At 43.3% G+C, this 25597-nt stretch overlaps 1 protein-coding gene across 1 annotated transcript in view; it reads right to left on the bottom strand.

Annotated features, from left to right (window-relative positions):
* FREM2 (FRAS1 related extracellular matrix 2) overlaps positions 1-25597 on the bottom strand; it is a 153270-nt gene that overhangs the window by 38106 nt on the left and 89567 nt on the right. The window contains exons 5-6 of the mRNA XM_069969951.1: positions 23445-23570; positions 18836-19087 (exon numbers count right to left, since the gene is read on the bottom strand). Coding sequence (XP_069826052.1) covers positions 18836-19087; positions 23445-23570 — 378 coding nt within the window. The remainder of the gene's footprint in view (positions 1-18835; positions 19088-23444; positions 23571-25597) is intronic.

Here is a 25597-nt window from a genome sequence, read left to right as displayed (position 1 = left end):
TTGTTTGTGCCCTGTCTGAACTGTGTCTTATTTCTTCTGGTCTGCTAATTGTTTTCCCTGCCCCACCCGTGTCTGTTCTGCTAAGTTTCTTCTGGTCTTGTAACGGTTAACCTGCCTTTGCCTCAGTGATTGACAGCTGGTCCCTCCTATCATCTTCTGGACTTGGTTCCTGGTGTCCTATTTAAGATTTCAGCTTCTGCCTGTGCCTTGCCGGTTATTGACTTAGTCTCTGCCTGCTTGTGTGTTCTGTTTTCTGTTTTCTCCTGACTCCAGTTTAGTTTCTTTTGACCTCGCTTGCTTGCTGCCTGCCTCTGATCATATTGCCTGTTTTCTGACTACTCTTTTGGATCCTGATTTTGTACCTTTGCTGCCAGACTGTTGAGACCCGGATTGCTGACCATTCTTATTGTGTTTGTTCGTTTTGTCTTGTCTATTGTTTCACGAATCCAGGCCAGGGATCGCCGCCAAGTTGTCCGCTGCCATTTTAGGGCAGATTGCGGCAATTAGGTAGGGACAGTGGGAGGGGCTAAGCTCAGGGCTCACTGTCTCTTTGTGTTTGGTCCTGACACATATATTGGACTGTGTAATAGGGCCAGCGCTTAACCAATATTGAAGAAACACTCACTTTCAACATGATTGGATTAGTAAATGCACAGCCCCCCTCACTTTTCATGTAAGCAGTGATTCAACTTTATCAACACTCGAAATAAATTACAGGTGAAGAAAAAAAGTATTTATAAGGTTAATGGGGTATTAACAGAGAAATATAGGTGTCAGGAAAACATTTAAAAAAAACATTTGTACTCACCTGCCACCAATCCCCCACCACTTCAGCACCATTTCAACAGTGCTGTTAATGTTTCCTGTTCTCTGCCCTGACAATGCCCGCTCAGCCAATCACTGAATGAGGCGGGTCACCACTGCAGACAGTGATTGGATGAGCAGGCATCTACCATCTGCTGGGATACAGAATAGAAAGTATTGACTTTTTTAAATGTTACCAGCAGTCGATTGGTGTCAGATCAGAACCCTGAGCACTTTCAGTGGTAAAAAGATTTCTTTGTAACGTATCTTTCCGGCCGTAGTGCGAACCGCGAATCTACGCACGTAGTTTTGAGGTTGATGCGTTCGCTTGAAAGTATACGATATACGCTCGCACAGTGCACACTACGTATGAGCTTACGGCCGGATCGTATATGGCGCTGTGAAAAATGAACAAGACCATTGTTTGAGGACGGAAATGTGCCAACTCACGGCCGTGGATTTCCATGCGGTCCCGTACGAAGTACTTATTTCAGCCAAATTGAACTTGGTTTTTAGATCCAAAAGGTTCTGTGTGTTTTATTGGGCTGGGCGAAGATTTCCAAGTAAATGACCTGTTTCAGATCGCTTCGAAACAAGCTAGGGAAGCATAACTCTACTACGGGCGTATGTTCACGTTTTGCCCGCATGTTCGCAATCCAGCCGCATGTCTATTTTTCCCACAGCCGTACTTTCAGCCGCACATGTACGGCTGCGTACGAACTACGGCCGGACATATACGTAGTGTGAACATAGCCTTAATAAAAAAATCCCTCTCCTGGCTGCACTGTTCAGAGAGCTACAGTGAGGGTCATTTTAGTAGTCTGGCTCTAGTCAGTGACTGGAAGGATTCTGTAATAATGGCAATGTAGTTTTGTTTGATGTGGTTTAAATTAGCCTGTGAGATCCTGAGCAGTAATCTTAGCACCTTTCATCTTCTAGTCATTGCTGGCATAACTCCTACACTTAGAAATGAAATTAATCTCGCTATATCTGTTGCCAGGTTAAGGGAATTTGATGTTAATTTGATTCTTTGTATGCGGACACAGCTCAGAGCTCCAAGCAAGTCAATGCTGTAGTACCGCATCTTCTTACATTTATCATTTACAGCATTTAAATGGATTGACTACAGTGACAAACAGCATACAGTCAAGCTGCTTCTTCTAGTGTGTATGTAACGTGTAGTGCCTATGAACAAAATAAGATTCATAAAGAAGGACTGGGCCAGAGCGACTACATCCTTCTATGTAATGGATTTGTAAATGGACATCTCCCATTACACACTCATACACTTATCCCTTACTTGGTGGATAGTGAATAAGGGCCCTATTACATGGAGCTATAATCGCCCGAATCAGCCCGATTATCTCTCTGTGTAATAGAGACAAAAATATGCCGATGAAACCATCAGACCAAAAATAATCAGCAGCCGACTGTGCATCATAATGTGTAATAGCAATGTGCGGCCGGTGGATGAAGATTGAACAAGCAGTTTACATTACCTCTCTACCAGGCTGAACGGATATTGCTAAGAATCGCGAGCAGGGGCGTAGCTAAAGGCTGATGGGCCCTGGTGCAAAATTTTAGCTTGGGGCCCCCCCTACGCCATCTGATGAGGCGCAGTCAGAGGCCAAAAAAACTTGATATCCAATTAATCTAAGGTGAGGCCCCCTAATATGCCACCGTGTCCTAATGGACTGTCACTATTTCCTCATGTAGCGTGCCACTGCCTCCCCCTCATGTACTGTACCACTGCCCCCCCCTCATGTACTGCACAACTGTCCCCTATAATGAACGGACTGTACTGTTTCATTCTCTAATCATTGTTTCCCAATCTTTGACAGCAAAAAACTACAACTCCCATCATAACCTGTCAGCAGGGCATAATGGGTGGTGTAGTTCTGCAACTTGGAAAGCCACATGCTGCAAACCTAGAACTCCTATCATGACCGTTAGCAGGGCATGATGGGGGTTGTACTTCTAGGTATAATAATCTCACCTGTCCAGATTCCTCCTCTTTTTTGGGGTTCTGTCCTCCTCTGGTCAGGCCTGGCTGCTTTGTATGGTGGTGGAGGTAATCACTCGGCCTGTATTACACAGAACAGGAGTCCCAGAGGCAGGAGAGGGAGCAGTGGGCTCCTGCCAGCAGTCTATTAACTTGTATCAGCAATAGCGGACACAACTGAATAAGGAGGGAGACAGGGCCAGACTGGCACTAAAAAGCAGCCCTGGCATACAAAGCACCCTACCAGCCCCCATAAAATATCATAATTCTCCCCACCACATAAATGTGCACTGCAGTGAAGGTTTGGCTCACATAGTAACATAAGGCTTGATCAGCAATGTGGCTGACTATGTATGTATCTACCTACCTATCTGTCTATGCTCATTATCATCATATTGTTAGGGCCTGTTCACACAGAGCAAAAGATGCAGAATTTCAAGCGGAGTCCCCGCAGGAGACGCTGCTTGAATTTTCGCCTGTCCCATTGTCCTCTCAAAGAATTGACGATCAGGCATATATATATGTGTGTGTGTACAGAGTATATGTATATCTGTGTCTCTATGTGACTATGTCTTACACATACAGTCACATAAGTACATATGGTCAGGCACGTATATACCCATTTAGAGACGCATATGCTATACACACAAGCACATATATACAGTCACATATATACCAATACACACACATGCTGTACACAAAGGTACGTACATACAGTCCCATGTACACATACGGACATAGACATACATAGAGACACATACAATTACATATACACAGGCACATATAGTCAAGCACATATATAAGCATACAGAGACACACAGACGCTGTATAACAGGCACATATATATACTCATACAGACACACACATACAGCCAACCACATATATATATACTCATACAGACACACACATACAGCCAGCCACATATATATACTCATACAGACACACACATACAGCCACATATACACTCACCGGCCACTTTATTAGGTACACCATGCTAGTAACGGGTGGTCTTCTGCTGCTGTAGCCCATCTGCCTCAAAGTTGGACGTACTGTGCGTTCAGAGATGCTCTTCTGCCTACCTTGGTTGTAACGGTTGGCTATTTGAGTCACTGTTGCCTTTCTATCAGCTTGAACCAGTCTGCCCATTCTCCTCTGACCTCTGGCATCAACAAGGCATTTCCGCCCACAGAACTGCCGCTCACTGGATGTTTTTTCTTTTTCGGACCATTCTCTGTAAACCCTAGAGATGGTTGTGCGTGAAAATCCCAGTAGATCAGCAGTTTCTGAAATACTCAGACCAGCCCTTCTGGCACCAACAACCATGCCACGTTCAAAGGCACTCAAATCACCTTTCTTCCCCATACTGATGCTCGGTTTGAACTGCAGGAGATTGTCTTGACCATGTCTACATGCCTAAATGCACTGAGTTGCCGCCATGTGATTGGCTGATTAGAAATTAAGTGGCAACGTGCAGTTGGACCGGTGTACCTAATAAAGTGGCCGGTGAGTGTATATACTCATACAGACACACATACAGCCATCCACATATATATACTCATACAGACACACACATACAGCCACATATATATACTCATACAGACACACACATACAGTCACATATATATATATATATATATATATATATATACATATACTCATACAGACACACACATACAGCCACATATATATACTCATACAGACACACACATACAGCCACATATATATATACTCATACAGACACACACATACAGCCACATATATACAGTATACACTCATACAGACACACACAGTTCTTTACACTGAAGCACTTACATAGTCCTCCTCTCCTGTATTTTCTAGGTACTGTGTGGGCGGAGCTTCTTCTGCAGGGGACAGGACTGCTCTGTAACCCCCTGTATGCTGTATCCTGTCCTCTCCCCACCGATCAGCATGAGATATGCAGCAGCAGATCGTTCCTGTTCCTCCTCCTGGAGCATGTAACAGGGTCGGCCGGGGCCTCCTGCTGCTGCACAGTCAGTGGAAGAGTCTGTCAGGGCCTTCAGCATCTGCTTTAGAAAGCAGGGGGCCTGGGAGGGAGGGTGTCCGCTGCACTGCCGGTGAGTTTTTTAGTATGCAGCCTGATTAATGCAGTTCTCCCAACCCGCCTGTTATTATCACAGCCGATTGGGGAGAACTGTGAGTGACAGAGGGTGGGGAGGGGGAGTCGGCGGGCCCCCACTGGAGTCGGGCCCGGTCGCCATGGCGACCACTATAGCTACGCCACTGATCGCTAGCAGATCTGCGCTTGTTTACAATATTGATCGGATGGTCATCGACCCCTGTAATAGGACCCTTAGACTAAAGGTGTCCGAAACTGCCACCTTTGGCAGGTACGACCTCTGGTGAAAAGGAGGGTTGGGTGTGTTTGATTTCTAAAACATGACACTATTGTTCTTGAAAAGAAGGTGTTACCATCTATGAGGCCCCGTTCCCACTGAGCAAAACTAGCGGAATTCCGCAGGGGAATTGTCCGCCGCAGAATGCCGTTAGCCTCCCGCTCATAATGGGAGTCTATGGGAGGCGCGCGCTCCTGCCCTGCCCCCGCTGAAGAATGAACATGTTCATTCTTCAGCGCGGACAGAGCAGGAGCGCGCACCTCCCATAGACTCCCATTATGAGGGGGAGGCTAACGGCATTCCGCGTTGGACAATTCCGCTGCGGAATTCCGCTAGTTTTGCTCAGTGGGAACGGGGCCTTAAACGGCACGATAGTCGTTTAGTAAGGGCTGCATGGACATCATTAGTGATGTCCGTGCAGTCGTTACCTAAACAGTTTACATAACTTGGGACCACCACTGCCAGTGATTGGCTGAGCGGCCTGTCAGCTCAGACAGGCTGGTCTAAAGCTGTAGCATATGGGACCAGAAGGAAGCACAGCGCAGGAGAACACCAGGAACGTGGACAGGTAATGTAAACTGATTGTTCAATCGTCAGCTGTCGATTACACAAAGCGATGCACAGTTGGCAACCGATGATTTTAGGTCTGGGCCTGAAGAAACGATCAGCTGATAAACGTTTCATTAACTGATTGTTGTCTCTATTACACAGAGAGATAATCTGCCGAATCGCTCCGTGTAATAGGGCCCTAAAGTGTATAGGCACCTATAGGCATTTAGGCCTGTAGCCACACATCATGATCCTGTCATGTTCTTTGCTTCATGGCAAGCTAGTTTTGCAAAAAAAAAAAAAAAAAAAAAAAAAAATTGTAATGTAACTCGCCTGCTGGTTTGTGACCCTGGGTCTCTCCAAGTACTCCGTCTGCAGTATTGCTGCAGTAAATTAGCGGCTTCTCAATGATAATCGCACATTTAGAAAACAATTACACCCATTTCTTACAATGACGTCAGTCCGCCGTCCCGTTTATAAGATGGTACTTAATGCACTGTAACTGCACATTCTGTAAGTGATCCCTGAGGAATATGTAAGTATACGTCTGTCTCAGCATCTGCCTATTCGCTATAAACACAGTTTATTTGGCTGTTTTACTGCCATGTTATAATTGAGAGTAATAAAGCAGAGATAATAAACATAATGATTTGGAAAAGAACAAAGATTATTTGCTTCCGAAAATTGCCCGTTGGCATGTGCGCACTGTACTTATACTGTACTTAGCAACTCTATACTTTTTTATAAAGAAAATTTCATAATTACCAAGATGAAAAGGAGATTTCTTCTGTCTGTTCTAGAGAAAATAGCAATAGAACTGCCATCATTCCAGGAGTATTAGTGTCCTATAAGATAGGAGCTATGAGTATCCGTGGAAAGTATTAAAAAGTTAGGGTGTGTTCTTATTATACACTACAAGCTATGGACCTGGGAACATATTCTTTCCTTCATTTTTTTTCTATTTATACTGCATGTCTAATGGAATTTTAGGTTCTTCAACCCCTATAAATATTAGTGAACACACTGGGAGTCATTTTGTGCCTTCGATAATGGCTTCCTCTTCCCCACACTTTTAAGGGATGGGAGAATAAATTGTGGTGGCTATGCCGCAAGGGACAAGGGATGTTTTCTACATATTCTATCCCAAATTTTTTAAAGTACATTTACAGTACTATACTATATTTACCCTGCCCATTTGGTAGTGCATATGTGTACAATCCTTTTGCTTGCCCCTACTGAAACAGTAGTACGGGATTATAAAAACATGGCTGTTCTCCTCATAAAACAGTTCCACAGATATCCACAGGTTGTAAGTGGTATAGAGCAGTGATTTTTAACCTTTTTTGAGCCGCGGCACACTTTTTATACTTAAAAAATCCCGGGGCACACCACCAACCAAAATGGCACAAAATGACACTAAAACAGTACATATTATACATATAGTTAATAATATAGATTCTAAATGTATTTATACACACTCAGTGTGAAACCTGGGCCTGTTTTCTTCTCCCCCCTGTGCTTCTCTCCCCCATGCTTCTCTCCTGTGCTTCTCTCCACCATACTTCTCCCCCCTGCTTCTCTCCTGTGCTTCTCTCCACCATACTTCTCCCCCGTGCTTCTCTCCCCCATGCTTCTCTCCCCCATACTTCTCCCCCATGCTTCTCTCCTGTGCTTCTCTCCTCCATGCTTCTCTCCTGTGCTTCTCTCCCCCATGCCTCTCTCCTGTGCTTCTCTCCACCATGCTTCTCTCCACCATACTTCTCCCCCCTGCTTTTCTCCTGTGTTTCTCTCCCCCATGCTTCTCTCCTGTGCTTCTCTCCACCATACTTCTCCCCCCTGCTTCTCTCCTGTGCTTCTCTCCCCCATGCTTCTCTACTGTGCTTCTCTCCACCATACTTCTCTCCCCCCTGCTTTTCTCCACCAAACTTCTCTCCCCCCTGCTTCTCTCCACTGTTTCTCTCCCCCATCCCCAGGTTTCTCTCCCCCCCCCTTCCTCCGAGATGGTCGCGGCTGCTGTCCGCCTCACCCATAGGGCCCGGACATGCTCCTCCAATCAGCGGAGACCGGGAGCGTGGTGCGCTGCGGCAGGCCGTAGCGCAGACGTTGATTGGATGCGTGCATAACGGCCCCCGCAGCGCACCACGCAACCGCCCACATTATAATCCGCCACTGATCGCTGCGCATTGGCGGGGAACAAAACACAGGGGCATTATAGTTTGGGGAACTTTGGGGCACACTGGTTGAAAATCACTGGTATAGAGCACAGTGTTCGGGTTCGACAATGTTCTTCAAACCCAAACGTTCGACATTTGACTCCCGATGTCTGGTGAAGCTAGGGACTCCTGAAAAACATGGATACAGCCAGTGGAACTATGTGTGAACACAGCCAATGGTGGCAGCAGAGGGGCCACATTACTCATTACTGGTGCTATATATATTGCAAAGCGATGATCCACAGCACTTTAACTTCAAGGTGAATAAGGTGCAATTTATTTCATAATGCTTGGCCAAGGATCCCTGGCCAAGCGATTGGTCCCCTCAAGCCCCGCCACATTTTTTTGGAAGTGTGGCCTCCTTGTGTTCTACTGTATATATACATGTTCACACAATGGTAATTTGCGGTCGTTATTGCCAACGGACGTTGAAGAGACCGCCTCCAATGGCAAATAACGGACATCTTTTCGACACAAAATCCCATTGTGTAAACATAGCCATAGGCTATGTTCACTCAACTTGAAAAAAAGAGAAAAGACATCCGTTTTTGCCGTGATTTAACTGACTGCAATGCAATGCATTGAAGTCAATAATATGACAGACGTCCAATGCACATAGTGTATAAAATGACAGACGTCTGCGCAGACGTCAAAATAATAATCATGTCAATTATTTTTGGACGTCTTTTGGAAACAGCGGACGTTATTTTTCGTTGTTCACACACAGTTTTTCTTTTTTTCACTGTCCTTTCTCTTTTTTTTACTATTAAATTCAATGGACTTTTCAATTAAAGACACATCCAAAGGGCATTTAGTCCACCTAAACTAGAATAATATACCAGCAGCTGTTATTGCATTGACGGGTGACCAATCCTCAAGATAATGGACATCATCTTAAAAATTATAAACGAACAAGAAAAAAACGTTGTGGGAACATAGCCATAGAGTGTATTCAAGAATTTAAAAAGAAGCTCTTTAATAAGATTAAAAAAAAAAACTATTTAATAAGTTTAAATAAACTCACTATTATCATTCATGCTGGTGAAGTATTACTTGGAGACAACTTATTAGACAATAGTCTCGCTGGAGATTTGCAAGAAATCCCAATTGCTCCCACTTAAGTCAGGCCCCTATGGCCTAACAAACAGAAGTGAGAATGGGATTAGGACCTACCGCTCTATAGTACCTGAGAACATGGAAATACCTTCACACAAGTGCTGGCAAATTCACGCTAGATTGCCAATAGACTGAAATGAAAACTAATTTTTTCACTTGAAATTGCTCCTAGGCAGGCAGTAATTGGATGAGCAGGCATCTGCCATCTGCTGGGATACAGAATAGAAAGTGTTGACAGACGGAACCTGCCCTTTTTGAAATGCTATCAGCAGGGGATTGGTGCCAGATCAGAACCCTGAGCGCTTTCCGTGGTAAAAAGATTTCTCTGTAATACCCCTTTAATAAAAACTTCGATTATAGTACCTGAGAACATGGAAATACCTTCACACAAGTGCTGGCAAATTCACGGTAGATTGCCAATGGACTGAAATGAAAACTAATTTTTTCACTATAGATATACACCATTTGGCTATGTTCACACTACGTAAAAGTACGGCCGTTGTTGCCGATGGCAACAACGGCCGTACTTTTACTGCGGTGGAACAATGCCTGTTGTTCTATGGGATCCCGGCCGGAGCGTACACACATCGTGTGCGCTCCAGCCAGGATCCCATACGCCGCCGCAAACAACTGACATGTCAGTTTTCTGCAGCCGGAATTCAGTGAATTCCGGCCGCAGAAAGACCTGTCGGTTCACACAGTGAGGCGAGCGGCTCCGGCCGCTTGCTTCACTGTGGGCTATGGGAAGCTCTGATGCGGACACGCGCTGATGTGCCCGTGCCCAGGCTGGGGTCACGGAACGGCCGGTCTCTTACGTAGTGTGAACATAGCCTAAGGCTGGGTTCACACACAGTATATTTCAGTCAGTATTGTGGTCCTCATATTGCAACCAAAGCCAGGAGTGGATTAAAAACACAGAAAGGCATAATGTACAAATTGAGTGGATGGCCGCCATTTGATGGCAAATATTTGCTGTTATTTAAAAACAACGGCTGTTATATTGAAATAATGGCCGTTATTTACTGTTATATGGCGGCCATCCCCTCAATTTCACTATTGTGTGAACAGAGCCTTCTGTGTTTTCAATCCACTCCTGGTTGAGGTTGCAAAGTATTGACCAAATACTGACTGAAATACACTGTGTGTGAACCCAGCCTAAATCTTTTGTGCTCAACAATTATTCTATTATTTTATTATTTTCCCTACAAATCCATCATAATATCCAAAAAGGAAAAAAAATGCTTTGCACATAGGAAACTAAATTGCACATGTGAACTTTTCCACTAATAGAAACATCTTTCAAGCGTTACTTTTTTGTAACCAGAAGGCAGCTGGGAAGCTACAAATATCCATGAAATGTGCGTCATGCTATTCCTGTTTGTACTATAAGCGGATATTTGAATATTTCTGATTTACCCTCCACTGAACTTGATCATGTTCCCATACTGGTAATAGGAGAACCAGGCGGAACAAATCTATTTATTGTTACTCTCCTGCTGACAGGATGAAGTTTCATCACTTCTTACAGAGCAGGAGGTTGAGTCAGACCCTCCGCAGGATCCCTGATCTCCAATTAGCAAGATGAAAAATGAATTCTGGGATAAATGCTATAGAAAGTATTAGCAGGCTTTTAGATGGATGGCTTGTTCTTTCACTGACATTTCACATAGTAGATGAAGCCCACTATAGTAGTCAGTAAGTAGTAGAGTTTACAGCTTGTAAGTTTTGGAGGTATAAGAAAATGTATTTTCTTGGCTCAGTAAAGTAAGGGTACATTTACACGTTTTTATATATATATATATATATATATATATATATATATACACATGGGGGAGAGAGAGAGAGAGACCCTTTTTTCTGAAAACAGTGGCTATGTTCATCCCTTCTATTTCAAGCTCAGGGTTTCGGGTGCTATTTTAATATCTAGGAATTAATTCAAGTGGAAACCATTGAGGAACAGACACGATGGCTGAAAAAACAAAAACAATGCTATTTCGAGTGGAGCCCTATTCTAGCAACTCCAGGATCATCACCATGGAGCCAGTGAGAGGTTGTAAAAAAATGCAAATATTAGCTCTGTCCTACGGAAGTTCTTTCATCTTAAAGGGACGTATAAGAAAACACTGCTGGTGTGTCTGCTCAGAGTCATACTTAAAATGTATATTGCTACACGACCTCCCAACATGTGGGTTACTGACCCATCCTTGTATGGTGCGACTAGAACATAGAGGGTAGATACTGAGAATAAGAGACTGTAAACTCTCAAGGGAAAGGCTGTACCTTACTGTCTGTATTAACCAGGACAGTCTCACATAGTGGGTTCCTATAGGCAGTGTTAAAGCTAATGTTAGCCACAGAGAAGCCTCATAATATAGCACATACACATGCTATTTCTGGTGACTTCTATAGGTTTATAATAGTGCCAACAATGCAAAACATTGCAATGTAATCTATCACAATTGCATGGGGTGATAATTTTGGTATATAGTTTTCCTGTACAGGCCGGACCTTACAAGTAAGCTAACCTTCCATTGGGGTCGGTTAAGTTTATAAGCTGTGTTTACATAACACAACCATAGATATTCGTAGTTGGATGTTCCTTTATGCAAGTTTTTTTGTAATTTTTTTTCAGCCAGTGAGGTTGTAAGTTGGAGGACATGTTCTACCCTATATTACAGCCTACTGATTTGAATAAGAACTGTGTAATACTTTATTTGCCCTGTGGAGGCGCTGCTGTGAAACTTTGCACTTTCTGCCTGATCTCATTAAGGGTAGAAACCCACTTGCCGGATCTGCAGCGAGTCCTCTCGCTCCGTATTTGCAGCGAGTCTCGCTGCGGACCCTGTCCCTATACTTTCAATGGCAGACAAACACGCAGCAGGGATGTACATTTTTAGTTATCATGGAGAACACGGCACTTCCTGTTTTCTGACTCTTTCTTCTCAGTAAACAGGAAACAGTCAGAAAACAGGAAGTCCTGTGTATCCCAGGCCATCTGAGCGCTCACAGAGAGAAGGCAGTCATGTGACTGATGGACACATTGAGCTGTCACTCTCTGTACTGGCCGGAATTCCTGTGTTTAGTCTGTTTTTTTTCAACCAGTACAAGTCAGAAAATCTGCCTTAAGGAGACAGGACCTGGATTTCTGGTAAGTTCAGCTTTGTGTTACAGCATGATAACAACAAAAAAAAATGATGAATGTATATTGCAAACTTGCTTTATATCCCATCTACTGTTGATTTAGATATTGAAAGTTATAACGACAGTGACACTTTAAGTCCTTATTAAACGGCCCAATGGTGAGGAGCAAGCGAGCACAACCTTTTAGATCAGTGCTCGCTTGCTATTACATGCAAGCAGGTCAGAGTAAGGGGGCTACGGGAAGCTGTGAGAGGGGCTCCCGGACTATCTTTAGATCGTCCAGGGAGCCCATAGGGGTTAGCGGGGATCTGCTGTCGCTGCTCCTATTCCACTGGGCAACAGCCAGAAGACCGCCGTTATTGTTCAAAAATCTTTCAACACGTTGAATGACGAGAATCAGCCAACATTGAGCATTGGGTTGATCGTTGCCTTTTAACAGAGCTTTTATGCCATTTGAATACAGCCGATCATCGTTTGGTGTTATACAGCCTTTAAGGCCCTGTTAGACGGGCCGATCAAGCGAGCGCCGAATTGTCAGATCAGTGCTTGCTTGCTCGCTCCTTGTTCCAACATCATACATGTCGTCAGATCATTGCCTTTTAACATGTCGTCAGATCATTGCCTTTTAACACTATTTATTTCACTAAGCGATTATCGGCTATAACGGACGATAATCAGCCAAATACAGCCAATAATTGATTAATGTAATAGAGCCTTTAATGTAAGGACACCCTTCAAACAAAGGATTGATTAAAGTAGAATAACAGTAAGAAAAAAAAGTGCACTCACTGTATTACTGTATGTTAGACTGACCCCTTCTTTTGGCCTAACAATGAATAGGACGTTATTATGGGGCACATATATTTTATACTCTGCGATAACTTTAAGGTCACTGCACCTGAGGAACAATGTGTAGGGCTATGCAGCCGGTCATATTATTCATTGCTATTGAGGCAGCAGAATATGTCTATTGTGCTCTAAGAGAATTGGCAACCGCTCACACAAAATGGTAAAGGAGCAGACGAGATGAACGGGGCACGAGAAATGCAGGAGCCCTGTGTATTATCACAAAGTAAACTGTGAAGGCTTAAGCCGGCTTATTCATTCTAGAATATCCCGACCCTGTAGCCAAATGAATGACATTTGTTTTACTTGACACTACAACACATGTAACAAATGGGAAGTCAGATCTGCCCCGAAAACCGTCTTTGGGTTTCCCAGTTTAGCAGAGTTTGCCAACAGTTCTGCGTAGTTCATTTTCTTTGGCTCAGATCCACCTATTGAGAGCGGCTGTGACAGCTCCACCAGAAATGTTAATGGAACTCGCTGCACTATCTCGCTTCCTCTCCTTCATCGTTACTACTAATCTCACACGGCAACCCTCATGCCGATTTCAAATTAAAGGGATATACACTTTAAGCGTAAGCGAACCATACAAACACTGTTCTACACATTTTCAGTGTTTAGTATGCTCCATATTAGAATGGTGGCTGCTAGTGGAGACTTTATCTCTATCTCTAAGTAAAAGTAGAAGGTAAGCAAGGGCTGGAGCACCGGAAAAGATAAAAGAGGCAAAGAGGCAAGAGAGGATACAATGTCACGGTAGAAATGGATTCCTAGCCTGGATACATAGATGACTACAAAGTGCGCTCTTCCAGAACGTGCTTTAACAAATGGAATAATTCACCCATAATCTGCTGCTATACTCTAACAAGATAAAGAAAAGTGAATGGGGTTCAAAGAAGTGGTGTCTTTAGACCCCAGGAAGGAGATTTTATTTAGTTATCCCTATCCTGTCTATGTGTTGCCCCTAGCAACCAATCAGATTCCACCTTTCATTTTCTAAAGAATCTGTGAGGAAAGAAAGGTGGAATCTGATTGGTTGCTAGGGGCAACTAAGACAATTCTACTTTACACCAGTTTGATAAATCTCCCCCAATGTCTATAACATCATAAAAAGACCTAAAATGACAATTGTGGTGATGGAAACATGTTCTTCATTATAGGCGTCAAACTCACGTCCTCCCCTGTTACAAGACTACAATTCCCATCATGCCTGGGCAGCCAAAGCTTTATGAAAACTTGGAAGCTAGATTTGGTTTTCCTTGTTATGAGATATATGCATTCTACATAGGGACATTTTACAAAGGTTTGCACTAGACATGGGGGGTTGGCTTGTGGCCCTCATCCTGAACACTGGAAGCCGCTTCAAATACCCAGCTGCTTTGGACCAAATGGTAGAGCTGTATTAGAAGTATGTACAGACAGGGACCTTCTAATGGTCTGCCAGCCTATAATATATAAAACCTCTACAAAGGTCCATCCACAGGGAGGTAGAGGCTGAGCTGTGAACTTCATCTATTGTCTTCTCTATCTACTAGTTTTGCCTTTCACTATTAGGCCATGTTCACATGGCGTAAAACACTGGCCATTCTGTGACCCAACGGATGTCAGAGAAGATAATGCCGGCCGGTACTGCTGGCAAGCTCAATTTTGTGCAATGACAGGTTTTCTGCGGCCGCTATTCATTGAATAGTGGCCTCAGAAAACTGACATGTCAGTTTTTTGTCGCGCCACTAGGGATCCCGGCCGGAGTGTATACTGTGTGTAAGTTTGTAGTAATCACGGCCGTTGTTGCAAATCAGCAACAACGCCAATGATTACTATGGAATTTACGTAGTGTGAACATAGCCTAATGCTGCAGACAGGTTGCCTTTAGTTCCACTTTTTAGGAACATAAATGCATCTGCTAATAGCAAGGTGTGAATCCGACACTTGTGACCCAGGCCAAGGTCCCTTCATGTTTTTTTTAAAGCTTATGTGCTTATGTGAATAGGTTTGTGCAGGGAGGACAGAATCATGCAAGTGCAGGGAACATTAGAAAAATTAGAGCGTTCCCTCAAAACATAGCATGGCCGGCGTACACAGCAGCCTCATAAGAGCAGACTTTAACTTGTAAATGTCTGTACCACTTGTATTATGCATCCAGAACTAAGAAGCAGATGAGTCCTGCATTTTCTATGTGGTCTTAAAGGGGAACTGCGGATAAGAAAAGCTTGTTTTCTATTAAAAGCACATTAAAAGTTATATAGATGTGTCTATACAATGTATTACCATATCTGTACGGTTCTGCCACACTGGTAGCTGATAGAAATTCAGGAAGTGAAAAAAATGGCCCTTGTGCCAATCCACATTGTCTCCTGCTCCTTCTGCTCTCCCATCTTAGGAGACAAATCTTACATGCCTCTGTCTCACATTGTGTGTGTTTGCTGATGATGCAGACAGGGGGCAGGGCGTGATGTTACAGGAGGCTTGGCTGGATAATCCAATCCCCTGACTGATTCACCCTCTCTAACTGACCAGAAGCAGAAGGAGCTGCTGCACTAATTTTACTGATTGTAATGGGTGGGGGCTGTGATGATCACACGAGGGAAAGCATTGCATTCTGGGAAATGCCAAACCAGGAAGAACAGAAACACAAAACAGAGCAACCCCCCCCCCCCAAAAAAAAAACAAATGGATTTTTGGTAGTTTCAAAACTGGGATAGACAGGTAAGTAATGCATTATGCTTCTGCAGAAGTTTAATTTTTTTTAACCTCTATCTGGAGTTCCCCTTTAAGTAACACCTCAATAAATAAAGTGTAAGCCCATAATAGGAGATACATTAAGTTATACCTTGCCACTAGTGAATATACAGCGATTGCATAGAGTGACTATGATAATATAGGTACCACTACTATATGGTCTGTTGTAAACACTGAGCAGGATATAGTTAGAATTATAGGAGTTGTTTCTAGGTAAATTTTTCCATTAACTTGTCAATAACACCTCCCAAGGTAAAGAGAACCAACACTTGTTTTCTATTTTGAAGCACAATGGGCGTAAAGTTCACGAGATGGAAAGGTATTTGGGACAACTTGTTTGGCTTACTTTTCCTCTGGTTCTTATCTCGTCCGCCCTTCCCCTCCATCTAAGTGTTTAACGTGCTCTCAATACACCAGTGATGGATCTCTCCACCTTCTCCAGGTCGTCTCTCATCGGCAGGCTTTGAAGCGCACACATAAGCGCCGCTCACCAATGTTTGCCTATAATAATGACCATTCATTGACTATAGGGAAGTCCACATTATTCTCCGCACTCCAAATGCTGGTGCTGTTTTTAGTGTCCACTCCAGCGTTCTGCTCTAATGATCTGTTCTATTTATTCTGTCATTGAGTAATGAGCCTGCACTGACAAAGCTTTCAAGTGCCAGCTCCTCCATAGAATTCACTCTTCTTTTGGTTCAAGCAATGTGCTGACTTATATGACAGTCGTGGTGGGAGTTTGGTTGGAGAAAAGTAATGAGAAAATAACTTAGGGATTCCTCAAAGTGGGTTAGCTCTCACGTCATCAGTCTGAGGAACTCATAGATGGTCAGATGATTAATGGGGCCTCTGGATAAACGCTCCAACTAGATTAAACACCTGCTTGGTGATATAGATGTGTATGTGGGGTTTATATTATGTTTTTCAATGTTTATATTATGTCTACTAACCATAGTTACTTAGGTTAAAGAAATACGCGTGTTCATCCTTTATCAGATCGGTTCTACATCATACAAGGCAAAATTATTTATAACCCCCAATGCTATTCATCAGTAGGCAATTATCTGGGTTTAAATGCAGACATACTACTTTATTGTTTGACCACTGTCTGCCTTCCCCATTCTGCAAATATATTTAAGCACAGTAAAATAAAAGCAAAATATGTCTGTCTTTTTAATGTAATAATGTTCTGTATTGTGCTCTATTATCAGTGCACACTGTAGAGAAAAACAGCTGTAATTGAGTGGAAAAATAATAAACTTGATCATTATTTACAACCTGTTTTATCAACAAAATTCCAATTTCTTTCCACCTGTTCACATACAATAGAGCCGCATTTTGGTATTATTTTACTGTGTGAAAGCCTGCCTATTACTCTGTACTAAAATATGACCTGGTCGGTTGACTATGAATCTGTGCTGCCTACTCCAACCTTTTTTTTTTTACTCTGCATCTGACTCCTGGTGGCTGTAGAAGTTGTCTGTAGCCCTAGGGAGCCTATGGTGGTATCCATGATTTCCAGGCAGCCTTAGGGCCCTATTACACAGAGGGATAAACTGCTGAATCAGGCCGATTTGGCAGATTATTGCTCCGAGTAGTAAAGACAATGATCCTCAGATGTGGCGGCCGATGGCTGATGACTGTTTAAAAAAAAAAAACCCTAAACTTTATACATATCTGTCCATGATCCACGGTGTTCTTCTCACTTCTGCCCGCTTGCCGCTGCTGAAGCTTCTACATCAGTCTTTGAAGTGGCAGGGCGCACAGCCAATCACTGGTCGTGGCACTGTTCTGTCTCGGCCAGTGATTGCCTGAGCGACCTGTCACTTCAGAGACCGAACCACATTTAACTTCTTAAGCCACTGGTAATCAAAAGCAGAGCGTACAGTTTCAGATGAATCCAATCGTGCTTAAGTGTCACTGTTGTTGAATTTTTTTTTAAGCAGAAATCAATAGTACAGGCGATTGTAAGAAACTTTGTAAGTGGGGTTTATTAACCGAAAAATGCATTTTGATCATGAAAAAGCAGTTTGAAGCTCTCCCCCCTCTCTTCATGATTTTCTATGGAAAGGAAGGGGTGAAGGGAGATGAGGCACCGAAACAGGACAACAAAGAGTTAATTTACGGCTACATCAGCGGGCTATCTCCTCTGACAGTCAGCACTGACCTCTCTGACCCCTGAATACTGCTTTCACAGCAAGTCCTGCTGTTTAATCCTTTGTTCTCTGCTCTCTACTGGCGACTAATCTGCCCCCTCCCCCCTCCCCTCTCCATAGAACAGACAGGACTTGACTGATGTAAAAGTTGAGATTTCCTGATAATGATTAGGATGAGAGAGAGGAAGGGAGGGGGGACCTGGGGAAAGTCTTTTTGATTGCAGATAATGGCATATTTGCCTAATAAACCCAATTACAAAGTTTATTAACATCGCCTGTAGTAATGACTTAAGCAAAAAAAACAAAACAAAAAAAAACAAACACATGACAGTGACTCTTTAAGGTTTACCCATATCTATTAAAGGGTGAAAATTAAGGGTCTATTTAGGCAACACCCTCGGGAGTGGTCCAAAGCCAAAATAACTAGGTGACACAGCGGATCCACACCCATTACATATTACACTGCTGCCAGAACGGTCCCATGGAATCAAAGATTTGGTCATGCTAAATTCCCTGAACCTTCTTGGTCCCAACATTTACAGTCAAGAGAGAGTTATGAGAGAGACATACAGGTCCGATGGTCGCCTGGTCAAACCAAAATCTTCACTTTGTAATTGTAACTTTTCCTCAGTTGACTCCTTGTTGTAAAGAAAACCGTAAAGCCTCTCCTATATCACTGGCCACATGGGACCCCAAAAAGAATCCCAATCAAGTGAGTAGCATAACAATAAAGTCAAACATATTGGGCTGTGAAATCTATATCAAGTGAGGTGTGGTGTATTTAGATCCTCAACACCATATTCCATGTACTACATTACTGGGAAAGAGAGATATGCTAGGAATAATGGTGGCAGCATGTATTTGGAATTAATGCCTTTAAATAAAAGTCCTTACCGTCATCCTTGTCAGGTAGAATCACAACCTGAGTAGAGGGGAACTCAGAACCAAGTCTTCCTCCCATAGGCATGCTCAAGGTGACATTAAAGGACTCCGCTTCCTCATACAAGGAATCGTCTATTATAACCACGCGGCACATCTTCTCCTTCTCGCCTTTATCAAACCTCAGAACGCTGTTATGCTCCTCGGGCCGGGATATGTAATCAGAGTAGGATAAAACAGATGTTGGGACGGTTCCAGTAGCCATACCTGTAAAACAGATAATCGGAATGCATTTTACATATGCATTTTGTCATGTAGTGTCTGCGAGGCAAACATTAGGAATATAATATAATAATTGATTTATCTCATTTACATAGCCGATAGACATAGAACCCTGGCCCGTCTACAAGATTACTTAGCGAAAATGTAAGACGCACAGGGACCAAGGTTCTTAGGATAGCTGGTTAGTCGGGAAGCTACTACCATAAATCCTGACACATTCATGGCGGATTACAATCATTGTTTGGGATGGATTAACAAATGAAAACATTGCAACCAATAAAAGAGTATATACATTGGGGGGGAATAAATAATATTTATTTGTATAGCGCCAACAGATTCCGCAGCGCTGTGATTAGTGAAAAATCACTAATCCCATCTAATTCTTTGAGTAGAGGTCGGCATATGTCTTCAAGAACTGTCGGGAGATTTATTGTCTCCCGTACTCTTCATATACATGTATGTTTGGCATGGCCAGATGGTCTTGTGTTCTCTATGGGGAGGGGAAAGGAGTTGAAGCCACTTTTGGTGGCAGTCTATCTCTCCAAGAACAAAGGGGTCAGGAAATGATTTTCCATCATAATTAATCCCTATTTCTACTGACATCATGTGTCAGTGGACCCCAGGAACCCCCCATACACTGGTATACTGATATGTGTATAAGGACCTTTAGACTAGATAACTATGGCACATCTTTATACCATACAGTCTAAGGCTGGGTTCACACTATGTATATTTGAGGCTGTATTTGTGAGGCTGTATAGCAACCAAAACCAGGAGTGGATTGAAGACACAGAAAGGCTCTGTTCACATAATGTTGTAATTGAGTGGATGGCCATCATTTAATAGCAAATATTTGCTGTTATTTTAAAACAACGGCTGTGGTATTGAAATAATGGCAGTTATTTACTGTTATATGGCGGCCATCCACTCAATTTCAACATTGTGTGAACAGATCCTTTCTGTGTTTTCAATCCACTCCTGGTTTTGGTTGCTATGAGGACCTGACATGAGGACCAAATACAGCCTCAAATATACATAGTGTGAACCCAGCCCCCGGGTGCCTTCACACACACCGGATCTACAGCAGATCCGCAGCAGATTTGATGGTGCAGATTTGATGTTGTGTTCAGTTATTTAGATCAAATCAGCTGCGGATCTGCTGTGGATCCACTGTGCATCCGCAGCAAAAAATCAGCTGCGATACGATATGTGTGAAGCTACCCTAAGTTTAGACCAAATACATTTAGCACCACTCCTCTTTCGGACTAACAAGGCAAAAAAGTGTCTAAAAAGTATATTTCCCCTACAATACTTAAAGGAGAAGTGTAGCAAAATTTTTTATTGTATTGAAGTATTGTATTGCCCCCCAAAATTACAAATCACCAATATACACTTATTACGGGAAATGCTTATAAAGTGCTTTTTTCCCTGAACTTACTACTGCATCAAGGCTTTACTTCTTGGAAAACATGGTGATAACACGACCCAACTCCCAGAGCTGTGCGGGCTGTGGCTGCTGGAGAGGATGATGGCAGAGGGATGCTCAGTGTCCCTCCAGTGCCCTGTGTCCCTCAGTGTCCCTCTGCCAACAGCCACAGCCCGCACAGCTCTGGGAGTCGGGTCATGACATCACCATGTTATCCAGGAAGTGACATCACCATGTTATCCAGGAAGTGACATCACCATGTTATCCAGGAAGTGAAGCCTTGATGCGGTAGTAAGTGCAGAAAAAAAAAGCACTTTATATGCATTTCCCTTAAAGGACAAGTGCCATAAAAAACTTTTTCCCAGTAATTGAAGCACATTACAAAGTTATATAACTCTGTAATATGCTTCAATCACCTATCTGCCTCCCTTCCCTGTCTTTTCCCCCCGCCACCCCCCACCAGGAAGTGTCCTGACTCACACAGACCTGATTACTGTCGTCACCGTCACCAAGCTCTTCTCTGAGCTCCTTCTCCTGTTAGACTAGCCTCCCCCCTCCCCTGCCTTGTCAGGTGACAGGCTTGCTCAGCTCCCATTGGCTGAGCAACTGCAAGCCATCACTTGTCACATGTCATGCTTATCTTCCCTCAGACTGACTCGGGCACATAGGCAGCTCCTCCCTCCCCTCATACCCTCTCTCCTGCTGCCGTGGACTCAGTGAAGGAGTCATGTCACTAGAGAAGATAAGCTGAGCAAGCAGAGTCACCTGACAAGGAGGGGGAGGCTGGTGTAACAGGAGCTAGAGCAGCCCTCCTGCTGATGACTCATCCTCACAAGAAGGAGCTGCCTGGTGACGGTGACGACAGTAATTAGGTCTGTGTGAGTCAGGACACTTCCTGGTGGGGGGTGGAGGGGGGAAAAGACAGGGAAGGGGGGCAGATAGGTGATTGAAGCATATTACAGAGTTATATAACTTTGTAATGTGCTTCAATTACTGGGAAAAAGTTTTTCATGGCACTTGTCCTTTAATAAGTGTATATTGGTGAGTTGTGTAACTTTTGGGGGGCAATACAATACTTTAATAAAAATTTTCATATTTTCATTTTTCTTTTCATATATTACAACTGGGCTTGCCTCTCGCACTTTGCTGGAGATAGTCAGTTGCAAAGTACAACTGAGACACAAATAGCCATATGTAAGAGACACCTGTATAAATAGTGGGTGTTCCTTATTTAAAGTCATGTGTAACACCGCATTTAGCTGCATGTTGAGTGCTGAGTTTGACATGGAGAAGCAATCTTACACATTTCAGGTCCAGGTGCCCCCAATGCTGCATGCTCATCCAATAGTCTGGCAAATTTCCAAGCATGTTGGTGTAGTAAGAAAATCAGGCAAGGAAACGTGACACACATACCGACGTATAACATATACCTTGGGGATCCCATTCCTAACCATTTACAGCATACTCATTCATCCTAAATAGAAACCGTCCACTACTGCCCATAAAACATATCTGTGCGGTATGTTGACGGTGAAGGAAAAAGAATCACGGTATGATAAAACATTTCATAAAACTATCTCTGGAAAGTAAAGTAAAAATGCTATTATATATAACTGTGGTATAGGAGCAAGATGGCACTCTGTAATGGCGTGGTGCTCATGGTAGGAAACAGTCCAAGTAAATAGTAAAGGAATATCCCGGCACTCGACAAGTTCTTTGTGCTCTTTTAATAAAGTGTCATATCATACAGGTACAAGCAAGGAGAGTCTCTGCCTGATGAAGGCCACAGGCTGTAATGCATACTCCTTACTTGTACCTATATGATCTGACACTTTAATAAAAGAGCACAAAGAACTTGGTGAGTGCCGGAATATTCCTTTACTTATATATAACTGGAAAGTGGTGAACCCATTACAGATTAGCAAATTTAGAGTAATAACAAAGCAAATTGATTTGTTAGCTCGGCAGTCAGCTTAACCCTGTGTCGCTCCTGCCTGGGTGCCTGGTAAAGCTGAATCCAGTGCTGAGAAACTTCTTCCATTTTCCCAGGACTGGATCCAGCTTTTCCTAGCACCCGGAGCAGAGGAGCACAGAGCAACAAATTGATTATTACTGTAAATTCGCTCATCTCTAGACCCCATTATATATACATATGTTACCCCTGTCCTTTCTTTATGATGGTGTAAAGCGATATTATAAATGGAAAAGCAGGAAAAAATTCCCATTCACTAATTTTTCCCTTTCTTTTTTATTTAGGGGAGACCAAGTTTCCGAGCCTAAATTCATAAACAAAGGAGTTATCCTAAGAATAAAAGTTATGCTCTATCAACAGCATAAAAAAAATTAGGAAATTGGTGAGGGTTCAACTGCTAGACAGTCAATGAAGGTCAGTTGTCCTCTGAGTGAATGGATTGTCAGTGAACACGATTGGCTTCCACTCCAATCATTCTCTATGGGGTTTATGACCATTGCTTATGACTAGTGTTGAGCAGAGATGCCAAACTGTTCGGGTCTGACAACGTTTTCCGAATCCGAGTGCTCAGCATTTGACCTTCTGTGGCTGCAGAAGTTGGATGCAGGCCTAGGGAGTCTTGGAAAGCAGGGATATAGCTCAAGGGTTCGGGTTCAGAGAACGTTGCCGAACCCAAACAGTTCAGCATCTCCGCTCAACACTACTTATGAACTGTCTGTAACAGGAGATGGTCAGTGATAACACCAACTCCTTACTCCACACCGTGAGCTCTGCCTTCCATCTTGCCTTTCAGATTGTTAGTGTATAGGCTGCATAACTTGGCTCTGATCTCACAATAAATGTAAAATTCAATCATTGACTAGAGATTGAGTCACTGAATATCATGACAGGAACCCTTTAAGTAGAAATAATCAAAATAACATATTATGCATGAGTTCTCTTACCTTGATGTGTAAAGCATATCACCATCAACTCCTGATTCACATCTCCACTTCTCTTCACCGGTATGAACAGCTCACCAATATCTTCTTCAATTTTATATATTGGTTCAGGTATAAACACTGTAGATTCTATGAATAAAAAGAATAAGAAAACAATGAATTTCTATATCCACCTTAAACAGTACAGAACTATTTGATCCCACAAAAATTGAGGGATGTGGCAGACTTTTAGGTTATGCTCACACACAGTTTTTTTTTTTACATATTTTGAGTAAAAAAAAAAAAGGACCAAAAGGAAAAAATGCATAGACAAACCTCTGTACTACACCTATATTCACTTAGCAGTTATCAGATATCTCTAGTGCCAAATGTTTAGTAAGAAAACAACAAAATCTGCCAAAATAAGGCACTACCCGGCTGATCTCTATTTCCTCCCAAGGCGAGGTCTGTTGGCCCACACAGATATCACACATGTCAGCAGATCCCATATAAAATGCCAGGAACTGCCAACAACAACCTAATGTTTACTCCCAGCTAAGGAAACAAGAATTTACAGGCCGCAATTCACATTCTACATTTACAGGTTCAACCAATAAAACGTCTGCAACTAATGAGAGTCGTATGAGGATACACTTTCCTAAAGTGTATAAACACAAGTGTCCCGAGCGCCGTGGTGACAGGTTCTGTTCACATTGGCATCAAACCTTAAACTTGTAATGGAAGTCATGACTTTGTGAACGACAAGCCCATACTGCATACTTATTGTGGATTTTGACTCTTCAATTCAAGGGAAAATCCATGATAAATCTGTGGCGGATCAAAGATTAATATTGAAATACTGAGTATTTAAAGGAAATCTGTCGGCTGCAACTTATATTTCAAACAGATGCCACTGTTAGATGCTGTTATAGAGACACGTGGTACCTTTCATATATCTGTCTGTGCTTCCAGAACATAGAAATATGCTTTGCGTGTCAGAGAGGCTTTCCCAATCTCCTGATCTTCTTTAAGGCAAATCTGCATCGGCTTGTACCCACCCCCAAACCACTGGTACCGCGTTGTAGAGGTCCCCACGCTGTGTCCAGTTCGGAGGCTGGCTTTTCTCTGAGTGCCAGTATTTTGAAGAAAAACTATTTTTATTGCTGCGGTGGGGGAAGGGATTCAATCTGGTGCCTCTGTTCCTGCCTCTATCCAGCCCAGGGGCATGCTGAAAGTAAAGGGAGGCAGGGAGAGAGGCACCACAGGCTTAGGGCACAGATACTCTAGACCACACCAGATTGACTTCCTGCCCCGCCGAGACCAGGAGAAAGGCCAACCCCCAAACCGGACACGGCGCGAGGACCTCTACAATGCAGTACCGGCGGTTTGTGGGTGGCTACATGCCGGTACAGATTCAATTTAAAGAGACTCTGTACCCACAAACTGTTCCCCCCCCCCCCAAACTGCTTGTACTGTCAGATAGCTGCTCTTAATCCAAGATCTTTCCTGGGGTCCGTTCGGCAGGTGATGCAGTTGTTGTGCTAGAAAACAACTTTTAAACTTACAGTCCTGTGTCAAACTGCCATGGCTTACAGTATCTTTGCCCTAACTTTGCACCACCCCGCCGTCCCTCCTCCCCACCCTCTTCATCATTGGGAATGCCTCTGGAACATTTTCTCCTGTCTGAACATTGCACCTGTCAATGTGCCATGCTGACACAGCTGAGGAATAGGAGAGAATCTACCTGGAGCATTCCTAATGATGAGGAGAGCGGGGAGGAGGGACAGAGAGGGTGTACCAGCCTAATGCATACACAATCTAGGCCACGGCTGTTTGGCACAGGGCTGCAAGTTTAAAAGTTGTTTTTTAGGATAATAACTTCATCACCTGCCGAACGGACCCCAAGACAGATCTTGGATTAAAAGCAGCTATCTGAAGGTACAAGTGGTTTAGGGGGGACAAATTGTGGGTACAGAGTCACTTTAAGCTGGATCACCTCCTAACTACCACTCCCATACCTCAGCTTGCTTGATTGACAGTCAGCTGCAAACTGAGCTCCAGCAGGGTAAAGGATGGGAGTGAGGAGGCAGGTTACAGATGTCTGAAGATCAGGAGCTATGAAAGCCTCTCTGACACTTTTCACTGAAGAGTAAAAGCATTTTCAAATTTCTGGAAAG

This window comes from Dendropsophus ebraccatus, chromosome 5 (assembly GCF_027789765.1).
Source record: "Dendropsophus ebraccatus isolate aDenEbr1 chromosome 5, aDenEbr1.pat, whole genome shotgun sequence".
Classification (NCBI taxonomy): Eukaryota; Metazoa; Chordata; class Amphibia; order Anura; family Hylidae; genus Dendropsophus; species Dendropsophus ebraccatus.
The sequence above is the reverse complement of the archived record's forward strand: the minus strand, read 5'-3'. Positions and strand labels throughout refer to the sequence as shown.